General features: G+C 39.2%; 1 protein-coding gene across 1 annotated transcript in view; it reads left to right on the top strand.

The window, feature by feature from the left end:
* zeb2b (zinc finger E-box binding homeobox 2b) overlaps positions 1-9760 on the top strand; it is a 79346-nt gene extending 69586 nt beyond the window's left edge. Inside the window, exons 6-9 of the mRNA XM_014011995.1 lie at positions 1276-1384; positions 1808-3813; positions 5928-6108; positions 7653-9760. Coding sequence (XP_013867449.1) covers positions 1276-1384; positions 1808-3813; positions 5928-6108; positions 7653-8224 — 2868 coding nt within the window. The 3' untranslated portion in view covers positions 8225-9760. The remainder of the gene's footprint in view (positions 1-1275; positions 1385-1807; positions 3814-5927; positions 6109-7652) is intronic.
* The last annotated feature ends 2096 nt before the right edge of the window (positions 9761-11856 follow it).

Genomic DNA, 11856 nt, shown 5'->3' with positions numbered 1-11856 from the left:
TGTGTGTGTGTGTGTTTGTGTGTGGGGTGGGGGTGGGGGTGAATTTAGACGGTAAAGCAGCTGTTGCTGTTTGTTTATGCAACTCAGCAACACATGAGCAGTGGGGTCCCCCTCCGGTGCTGGGTGCCCCCTTCCCAGCTTGATCTTTGAAGGTTGGAGCTGTTTGAACAATTCCTCCAAGTCCTCCCAGTGTCCTGTGTGCCACCATCTGTCTCCCCAGGAATGTGGGGAGAGTCAGCACACACCCCGGCGTTTGTCAAGGCTGAGGTGGAAGAATGGGGGCGCTGTGCATCTCCCTCTCCACCCCAACAAGATCAGAAAAAAAGCATCTTTTTTTAAATGTTGCTCTCCGGTTTTTTTTTGGTTTTTTTTTTCCATTTTTACCCTTAACTCATGGTTAATTGTTTGTTAATTATGAGTCCAGTTTTTGTGTTACATTCTGAATTTTGTTCTGGTTGTGAATGCAAAGATATTGGAAGGCAACTGTTTTTTTATTATTATTATTTTTTACCTCTGAACAGTAAATCACACTCGAGTTCCTTAAGGTTATTAAAGATGTTTGAGACCCAAGAATTAAAGGTATTATATGATTTGTTTATGCTCAGACTATGTGTTTTGAATGACTCTCAGCTAATACCACACCAAATTTTAGTTCAGTATCTGTATAATTGACTGGGTTGTAGCCACTTTATTAACCATTTTGAATTGAAAGAACTCCAAAGTTTAATCAATTTTACAGCTAGATTTTAAGGCTTATTTTCCAGCGGTTTCACTTAAATTCATAAAGTGGTTTATTAAAGATTTTACTAACAAACACATGGACCACATTTCCATATGGCACTTCTGAAAACGGCCCTAAAAATGACTCATTAAGTTTGTATGAGTACAGGTATTGGAGGTAAAACAGCTCTAAATACATGTTGGACCGATAAGGCCAAAATTAATGAAAAGTAGATCAGTTTGGCACTCTTAATGAAGGCTCTAAAAAGCCTTTCATTTATTCCATTTTCTGGGTGGCCAAATTCTAAAGGCAGTCCTTGTTGGGCTGAGAAGCCAGGAAATTAAAAGTTGTGCGATGTTCTTGGTTAACACCTCCACTGCTTGTAGTGGGAGGTGGGAGGAGAAAGCCAACATGCTTTGTTTGGCCAAAGGAGCCATTTGGTTTTTCGAGTGTTGTAATGCCGACCAGTTATGATTACTTATAAAACTTTCCCCCCTTCAGTGCTTAAACATTATTTTTTTTAACCTAATTTCTTTTCTGTTTCATCTTCACAGCACCAACTTCTCAACCAAGCAGCCGGCAACCGCAAGTTCAAATGCACCGAGTGTGGCAAGGCCTTCAAGTACAAGCACCACCTGAAGGAGCACCTCCGGATTCATAGTGGTGAGTTGCTCTTTGAATATTGCCAACAAAAACATGACACAATCTGTTAAGGTTCACAGTACAAGTTAGAGATTACTCTCATCTACTGCCACACCAATTTTAGCTCTACATGTAAGTAGTAAAATTTTGTGATTGTCAAGGTTGATTAGCTGCAACAACCATGTTCAATCATTTTCACATGAAAAAATCATCACATTCAATTTAAAATGTGCTTCATTAAAAAAACATTAACTCTGGAAATGTTTTTTTTTCTGTCTTTTTGTTAGCTCAGTAGTAAAATATTACAAAAGTGAAATTTAACTTAGTATTGTAAGTTATCTTTAAATCATGTTCAAGGACACTATTTAAGTTTCTATCTGTCAACGCAAAACTAGTTCATCTTTTCAGTCTTCTAAAAATGCCTTCTGTAATTTTTCATTTCAGGTGAAAAACCCTATGAGTGCCCCAACTGCAAGAAACGTTTCTCCCATTCAGGATCCTACAGCTCCCACATAAGCAGCAAGAAATGCATTGGTTTGATTGCCGTCAACGGTCGCATGCGCAGCAGCCTGAAGCCAGGCTCGTCGCCCACCTCTGCCTCTGCCTCACCCACCAACACTGCTATCACACAGCTGCGCCAGAAGCTAGAGAATGGCAAGCCCCTCGGCTACACCGACCACAACAACCACTTAAACATCAAAACAGAGCCTCTTGATTTCAACGACTATAAACTCATGATGGCTTCTCATGGATTTGGCGCTCCTGTTCCATTTATGAATGGAGGGATGGGTGGAAACAGCCCACTGGGGATCAACCACAACTCAACTGCTCAAAGCCCCTTGCAGCACCTGAGCATGGCAGGGCTAGAATCACAGTTCACAGGTTACCCAGGTTCACTTGGAAACAACCTGAGCGAGGTACAGAAGGTTCTCCAGATTGTGGACAACACTGTGTGCAGGCAGAAAATGGATTGCAAGCCAGAGGAGCTTTCTAAGCTCAAGGCCTACATGAAGGAACTGGGAAACCAGATGGAGGAGCAGAAACAGAGCTTGACATCTCCAGGGGGGCCTCAGGTTGGTCTTCCACTTGTCAATCACAATGGTGCCACCAAAAGCATCATTGACTACACATTAGAAAAAGTGAATGAAGCCAAAGCCTGTCTCCAGAGCTTGACGACAGACTCAAAGAGACAGATTAGCAATATCAAACGAGAGAAACCCAACCACATGCTCGAAGGAGGTGTGGATGAGAAGGTGCAGGAAAACATGTTTACACCATTCGCTTGTCAGCATTGCAAAGAAACCTTTCCCGGGCCAATACCTTTGCATCAACATGAACGCTACCTGTGCAAAATGAACGAGGAGATCAAAGCTGTGCTGCAGCCCAGTGAGAATCTGTTGCCCAACAAGCCAGGGATATTCATGGAGAAGAACTCCCACTCCTCCATTCTGTCTGAGAAGGGACTCCCTGGCCCCCTAAACCCTTACAGGGACCACATGTCCGTGCTGATGGCGTATTTTGCCATGAACATGGAGCCCAACTCAGAGGAGCTGCTCAAGATTTCCATAGCAGTTGGCCTTCCTCAGGAATTTGTCAAGGAATGGTTTGAGCAGAGAAAGATGCACGAGTATAGCACTACTAGAACCCCACCATTAGAGCACAGGAACAACATAGATATAGCTGTTGGAACAAATAACCACCAAACTCCACCAAAAGACTCTTTGGCAGCTAGGTCACCTGTCACACTTCTTAAATCTACTGACCGCATCACATCCCCCTCCATTGCAGAGCTCCATAATAATGTCAACAATTGTGACAGTTCACTCAGGCATTTGAAAAACCATCAATTCAGTGGCAGCGCCAAGCCTGTAGGTGAAAAGTTGGACCACTCCCGCAGCAACACCCCCTCACCACTAAACCTTTCCTCCACATCTTCCAAAAACTCCCACAGCAGCTCCTACACTCCAAACAGCTTGACTTCAGAGGACCTGCAGGCTGAGCCACTTGACCTCTCACTGCCGAGACTCATGAAGGAACCCAAGCATGCACTGACCATCAAAAGCAGGCCGAAAGTCAACAGCATTACCATTGACCATAACAGCATCCCCTCTCCCCGAGAGCACTTCGAAGAGCCTTTGAACTTGGCCTACCTTAAGAAAGAATTCTCAGGCTCAACTAATAATGGGAACCTTGAAAAAAGCACTAGCCCCATCTTTGGCATCAACCCATTTGCTGCCAAACCCTTATATACATCACTTCCACCCCAGACCGCTTTCCCACCTGCCACATTCATGCCCCCTATGCAGGCCAGCATACCAGGTCTTAGGCCCTATCCGGGCATGGATCAAATGGGCTTCCTACCGCACATGGCCTACACTTATGCAGCAGGGGCAGCTACCTTTGCCGAGATGCAGCAGAGGAGAAAATACCAACGGAAACCAGGTTTCCAGGTAAATGAGCCACCTGTGATTTTGTTAAAAGCCCCAGGCTCTTTTAGATTCCCTAAAATGTTTCAAACTCATTTCTGTGCTAATTAAAAGAGTCAGGAGAGAGAAACACTCACCTGAGGTCGATGAACTGGTAAAAGCGTTAGAGATAAACAGCTGGGGCACCACCCTGAGGTGGAAATGGAGATGTCATTAGCAGTATAAGAATGAAAAAAGGTTTATGATAATGAGGCTAATAGCCAGCTTATGAAGGATTTTTTTCAATGAGTTTCATTAGCAGATGTTTTAACTGTAGCCCCAAAAACAGCAGCAGGTTCAAATAAATAAAATATAATAGTTATTCTCTAATTGTTCCCACTCTTCTATATAATTTTTACCCACTGAAGTGTATGGAATACATTAACAAACTCAACTCCTGTCCTCCTACAACGCACACTTCATTTCAGATATTTTGTTATTAAAAATGGGTGAAAGGCCTTTGTAAAAATGACAAAGGTGAGCCCTGGAGCTGTGCACTTCACTGAAATTTTCTTTTGCAAGTTTGCTGCATTTTAAAGAGAGCCACAGCGAAAATGAGCTTCTTCACTACATGTGGATTAATAATGCACAGTCTCCATGTTCATTACCAGTGAATGCTGAAGGCTGTTTAACATAGAGGGAACCATTTTGATGAAAAAAGTATTAATAATGTTTCCTATTCTAAGTTATTAAATTAGATTTTAAAAATACAGCTACAGGCGTTTAGTTCAAATTGATTGCAGAGTGATAGTGGTCCGTTCTTAAAACATATTGCAGCGCCATTTGCACATTGTCATACACATATTCATTAAAGCGGGCTTTTGGTGACTCAATATTGGCAATTAAGGTGCACCTTCTGACTATAATCATTTGCAGTTTCAAGAAGGGGTCACCTCGCCTCCTCTGATGTTTTAATATTGTTCTCTATCAGTTTATAGTTAAGAATTATCCTTATCATAAAAGAGTGGGTTTTAAACGAATGTGCCAAATTAACACAAGTTCAAAATTAGCCCACACTGGCTGTGTTTCATAATGAGATAGCTGTCACTTATAAATGGGAGATATTATTCTAGAACTGAAAGTTTTATAAGAAATTAATGCTGGTGGGTGCTGGGATTCAAATATGCATGAGAACTTGTAGTTTTGTGTTGAGTTTACAGCTTTAGAGCTGTGCCACAGAGTATATTTTATTACAAGTAAATTCTCTGTTACTCCTAAAATATTCCTTTTTATATTTCTTTTTGTTTCTTTAGTATTTCCCTTAGATTTACTTCTTAGACATGTTTTTATTTTAAGACTTATAGATTAAAAAAACAATTAGTATATAGATAATACATAATTTAGTATTGACATTAGCATTTATCAAAACACAACAGTGCAAACAAAGAAATGTGTTTTTTTGTTTCTGACTTTGACTGTTTTTAGAATTTTTGCATTCTTAAGTTTCAAATATGCAGTCTTTTAACAGTTAGTATTTTAGAATAAATGTTCAAACTAGATAGAAAACTGTGAAACTCTTTTGCTTCCTGTTTGTGTATGTGTATTTGATTTTAAAACATTTGATCTTTAGTCTCTTTCAGGTATTTGTTCACCCTCAAATTAGCAACTAGCGCATTAACATAAGTGTCCCTTTGTTCACCGTACAGCTTTCGCTCCTAAAATGGATGAAAACTAACTCAGCCTTTCCTCATATTTATGTACATGGGCAGTATTGTTGCTTTCTGATTCATTTAGTTGTTTATTTATTGCTCAGCATTTAGTACATCACTTTATGTAAATGACTCTATAACACACATTTGCATAAAGCTTTCTCAGTGGCTCATTTAGCACATCAAATTAGAAGCAGCTGTCTTGACATTTTTGACCAATTGACTATTAATTTCAAGTCAGCCTCTTCAGCAATGAAATTAGCTAAAACAGGACATTTTAGACGGAAAGTGACACAAAGAGCAAAAGAAAAAAATATAGAAAAGAAAAAAAATACTTGCATTATAAATCACTATAATACAGTCAATAATATCAGTGAGTCACCAAGCCTTAAGATGCGCCTCATTCCTTATTGTGTTTTGTATTTTTCCTCTTTGTTTGTGTTCTCTAAGGGGGACCTACTTGACGGCACACCAGATTACTTGTCAGGGCTGGACGACATGACAGACCCCGACTCCTGTCTGTCGCGGAAGAAGATTAAGAAGACTGAAAGTGGTATGTACGCGTGTGACTTGTGCGACAAAACATTCCAGAAGAGCAGTTCCCTTCTAAGACACAAATATGAACACACAGGTATATACTGTTCTAGACCCTTATTTTAAACCCCATTCTTTTTTTATGTTTTAAATGTTTGTGTTGCCAAATCCTACCAGTATCAATCTATTTAAATATTTTTGTTACCCCCCTTCTTTTCTCCCCTTCTCCTTCTCTGTTTAATTTTTAATTTGTATATGTAAACCAACACCTAACTTGCTTTTTCATTGACAGGATGACAGTAATGAAAGGATTTAAAAATTTTACTTCAGTGTGTGATGTTGTTAAAGCTTTGTGTGTTCTGTGAAATAGAAGTAATTAATGCAGGTAGGCAAGAAGAGGGAACTGTAGTCTTTATTTCCCAATTGCTGTAATAATCACTCTGCTATCTTAAAAGACACACATTAATTCACCTAGATGTATAAAGCCAGGCAAAAAAAAAGCTTCTAATGTCTTTATCGGCCCCATTATTGGTGATAGATAATATCAGTAGCGTAACGGTCAGAAGCTTCAGAGTACTGATAACAAGTCTTTCATTATAGTTATTTACACAGATCCTCTTTCACTAGGTTGCATCATTTTTTTTTATCCACTATCAGTAGCTGAGCGCTCGGAGCTTTATGCAGCCTTCATGTTATCTGTTATACGTTGGACATAAAAGGGAGGGAGGCTGCACTGTCAGAACAGTACGCTGAACTCAAATGGGTGCGCTATCTCCAGCACACCCCTCCTCCCTGTATCTATCTCCAAAACGCTGTTCTTTAATGTTTGTGTCACTGCGTGTTGTTTTTAGCAACAATATGAGGCTCGAAAGGGGATCTGAGTGCAGTTGGAACAGGCCAGATGTTGGACAGAAGTGCTGGTGGCTGCTGCACGATTTGTGGGAGGCATGCAGCCATGTTTTCCACACGTGGTGAGCAGCAGCAGCAAATGACAGGAAGATCATTAAATAGCTTCTTTAAATGATTGCAGGTAGCTTTAAATCTTAGTTTTGAGCAGTGTGGCAAAATCACAAAGTGTAGAACCGTTTTTTTAGCCAGACATTTTATGGCCCTCTGTCATAAAACTATCTCACCCTCCCTTTGTGGCTAACTTGGGTTTTTTGTTTCTGCTTTGGCATCCAAAGGCCCATTTGTTAGATGGAGAAGCCCAAAACCTTAAGGAGGGTGAGCCTTCACTCTGAACTTGAATTATGTTTGGAGATAATCAGCCTTCTGTCTCATCTCCGATTTGTTTACTCTTTTGTTCTGTTTGTTTGCTTTGCAGTAGTTTATTTATGTTGGATTCATCAATGTGGCAGGCTGAACTAAAATAAGTAGTTGTGGCAGAGTTTGCTTTAACCACAGGAGGGAATTTCCATAATATAGGCCCATGAATGCGAGCGCACTTTCTCATAGTGCTCGCAATTTCAGTGAACAAACAGATTTAAAGATCTGTGATGTCATTTAACTCCATGTCATCCAGTCCATTAGAGTTTTTCCTCAACATTTTGCTTTGCTCTGACTTGTATGATTTGTTGTTGCTGCAGGACAGCAGGCCACTCACGGTCCCCCTCCCTTGCTTTCTGTTTTGTGTGTCTGTAGGGAAGAGGCCCCATCAGTGCCAAATCTGCAAGAAAGCCTTCAAACACAAACACCATCTCATAGAGCACTCCCGACTGCATTCAGGGGAGAAACCATACCAGTGTGACAAGTGCGGTAAGAGGTTTTCGCACTCTGGCTCCTACTCGCAGCACATGAACCACCGCTACTCCTACTGCAAGAGGGAGGCTGAGGAGCGGGAGGCAGCCGAGAGGGAGGCCCGCGAGAAAGGCCACCTAGAGCCCACGGAGCTGCTAATGAGCAGGGCGTACTTGCAAGGCATGACTCCTCAGGGCTACCCCGAGCTGGCCGAGCGCGAGGCTATCCTGAGGCATGACGCTGTGAACGGAGGGATCAGAGAGGGAAGGAAGGAGGTGGACGGAACGTACGCTAAGATCGGACGAAGGGATGAGTTTGAAGAGGAGGAGGAGGAAGAAAGCAAGAGCATGGACACGGACCCAGACACGTTGAGAGATGAGGAGGAGAACGGAGAACACTCGATGGACGATAGCTCGCTGGACGGCAAAATGGAAACCAAATCAGATCACGAGGATGTGATGGAGGACGGCATGTAATCAATGGACAGGAATTGGCGTGTGGGACACTTTAAAAAAAGCTTCCCATCTTAAACATTTTAAGTTTCTCTCTTTCGGTTCAGTATTCTCACCTGCTCGGTTTAAAACGCCGTGTTTTAAACTGCACGTGCCTGAAGCTTCAGGGAAGCTTTCTTTGACAGACTCCTCGGAGGGTGAATAAATGGGGAGAGGGGGGTGGCAGTGTCTGCCAAACAAGGCTCAAAAATCAATCTGGAGGAGGCGTTGAAGGATAGGAGGCATGGGTTTGTGAAATAAGCTTCATTATGCAAACCGAATAAATGAATACATTTTAAAAAATGTACAGTACTAAGGCCTAAAATCATGTGTGGTGCTAACCTCCTGAAATAAACCCCCCGTGTTCCATAGTATTTATAGCACAACTAGTGACTTGTACAAATTGCACTCCGCTTCTATAATCATGAACAAAAATAATAAAAAGTATTGCCTATGTATATATTTATACAGTGTTGGAAAAGAGCAGTATTACCTGCACTACAGTCCTTCAGTATTATCTTTGTTCTCACTACCTTTGGTGTCGTCTTTTTGTTGCAAACATCTCCAGCCACACTGTTTTAGGCCTCTGGAATCAAATGAAGGAATTTAAACTGTGTTGTTTTTTTAAGGATGAAATTTTAAATTCATTTTAAGGGAAAATACAATTTATTGACAGAGTGTTTGGGGGTAAATAAAACCTAAAAAAAGAACAAAAACTATGAAGGATGAAGCCTTTGTAAGGTGTTTTTGATAAGAAAAGAAGCCTTATATGCAAACCTTTTAACCTGTGTGTTTTCTGCAAGTGCCACCCTCGTATTGTGTAAAAGGAAGGTTTATTTTTCACCAGCTTCAGTATTACAAAATGGTTCACCGTTGTTCTTTAAAGCACCTGTGTCAGTATTAAAACTTCTAGGCAGCAGTTCCTTAGTTTACATTATGTTGTGCAATGTTTTCTCAGCTCTTTTTGTCAGTATTACACCAAACCATTTTCTGAAAAAAAAAGCAAAACTGCATTCATTTATTTGTAGGTTGAAGAAAACCTTATTTATGTGGCCCATTTTATATTTCCTAATTTTATTTATTTCATACTGTTGTGTACAGTACTATAGTTCTTCAATATATAGATATATTTTAGTAAAAAGGAACATGGTGTCGATCATAGGGGCAAATTTAAAGAGAGCATTTATTGTGTTTTGAAACATTGTGAAAGTTGAATCTTATTTTATTTCCTTTTACTTTCCAGTTGCTGGAAAAAAACTCCAAATTTGGGAACTTTTATACAATTGTGAAAACACTGTATTTTCGACTGAAAAAAAGAGAATTCCACTTTTCTTCATCATTGTTTCTTTTTGTAATCTAAAAAAATGAAGAGGGACTGTTAAATACTATGTATGATATCATGACTGAAGAAGAAATCTTTCCTGAAATGTCTTTGTAAAAGTATTATTGAATTCTTAATTTGTAATTTCTCTTGAAAATGACCCTGCTCGAATAAAAGTAGCCAAATTACAGAGTACCAAATCTTTGGCGCTTTGTGTTTTTTCACACACACACACAAAAAAATAGGGGGTGGGGTGGGGGGTTGCTCAGGAGCATCAGGCTCAAGTCACTTTACATTCTTTCAAAAATGAGAAAATATTTCTCCTATCGTATTAATTTTATTCACAAGCTGCGATGGATAAAGTGTCTGCTCCTCATTATTATGCTAATTAGATACAGTTTCAATGCTTGTTTTCAAATGGATTAAAGTGAAATGACCCCAGCTCTGCTGCTTATGTCTCATTCAGTTCAAAGCAAACAACCACTCACCAATTTTCTACCTGTTTTTGCTTCATACTTTTTAATGCAATGTTTGTCAACAGTGTTTAATAATTTAGATGCTGCTTTTGGTCATTAATATCCAGCTAAAGGACACTGGAGCTCTAAATACATGGTAATCTGAAAACAAATTTTCTTTGCCATTGTAGGTCCAGTTGTTTGGAAAAATGAAATGTTAGAACCACTATATGATTATTTAATGGTTTGCTTTTTATCTATTTACAGAAAAAAATATTTATTTTGTCCTTTAAATTCTATAATAAAGGACAAAAAAAGTGTAGCTTAAAAAGGCATTTTGGACATTTTTTTTTAATATTTGTTAGGATTATCCCTTTAATTGTATTTCTTATTGAAGGCAATACATAGTTGAAGAGAAAAATTCTGGTTGTTTGCAGAAAATAAAAATATTATTTTACAGTATTTTTTTATAATATTCTATTTAGTCTTTTACAAAAAAGCATTAAGTTAATATTTATTCTGTTGAATACTGATCAAAACAAAACAAAAAAAGAAGGCATTTAAAAAATTAAAATATTTTTAATAATTTAAAATGCTATTTTTATGCATTTTCAGAATTCTTTAGATAAATTGTTAAGTTTAGTGTGTTTATTCTGAAAGATCATCCAAGGGACACAAATGTGCAAGGATTTTAGGTTTAGTTTTTAAGCAACAAGAAATACAAAATTTTATTCTTTGAACATTGATTCAATTTATTTAGTTTATAAAGTGTCAAGTCACAACAACCGTCATCTCAGGGTCACTGTACAAAAAAGAATCGATAAAAAAACAAGGATTGCTTCAAAACACTTTGTCGCAATCTCCCATCCTGAGCAGCACATTGGCAAAATTGGACAGGAAAAGCTCCCTTTTAACAGGAAGAAATCTCCAGCAGAACCAGGACCAGGACATGCGGTCATCTGCCTCGACTGGCTAGCTTTTACGGGACAGGAACGAGGCACAGGCAAACAGACTGGTCCAGGTGTATTTTCCTCTGAGAGAGAGAGAGACAAAGAAATGCAAATACTTAAAACAAGAGGAATTTGAAACTAATGTGGATGATTTATTTTCAACAAAAAACAATTCAATTCAATTCAGTTTGTTTATATCGTGCCAAGTCACAACAAATGTCATCTCAGGGCACTGTACAAAAAAAAAAAAAAAAATCACAAAACAGCAAACAAAAAAAAAACTATCAATTTAAGAAAGCTAGCAGATTGTATTGAATCGTCAATTCACTCGTCTCCCATCCTAAAAAGCACAAATCAAATGTTTATTAATGTTCTTCTGTTTTGTTTTTTTAAATATCTAGTGTGTATTTGTGTAAATTAGAATGCAACTTTTGGGGATTATCTGATCTAAGATGCCCACCATTGCTAACCTAATTTAACGAACAGCAACCCAATGGCTCAGTGGTTATCACTGACGTCTTACAGTAAGAAGGTCCTGGGTTCAATCCCCAGTTCAGACCCCTGGGGTCTTTCTGTATCTAGTTTGCATGTTCTCCTCGAGCTTTTGTGCGTTTCCTCCGGGTACTATGGTTTCCCCCACAGACCAACAATAGGTTGCCTTCAGGCCCAGGCTGCCCTTTCAAAAGAAATCTGCAATATCAGTGGGATTTGCCCGGTTAAATACCAGTAAAATAAAATAAACACAATAATGGTGATAATTTTGTCAGATTTGCCATTATTGAGCTTTTGTGTGGTAGTAGCTGAGCTCATCGCAAACAGATACTTTGAGCTCTAGCAGACTGTACAAGACCTTTGCTTAAAACTTTGGTGTATGACTTTGCTAGTGACATA

This window comes from Austrofundulus limnaeus, unplaced genomic scaffold, assembly GCF_001266775.1.
Source record: "Austrofundulus limnaeus strain Quisiro unplaced genomic scaffold, Austrofundulus_limnaeus-1.0 Scaffold87, whole genome shotgun sequence".
NCBI lineage: Eukaryota > Metazoa > Chordata > Actinopteri > Cyprinodontiformes > Rivulidae > Austrofundulus > Austrofundulus limnaeus.
Note: the sequence above shows the minus strand (reverse complement) of the source record. Positions and strands in the feature narration are given on the sequence as shown.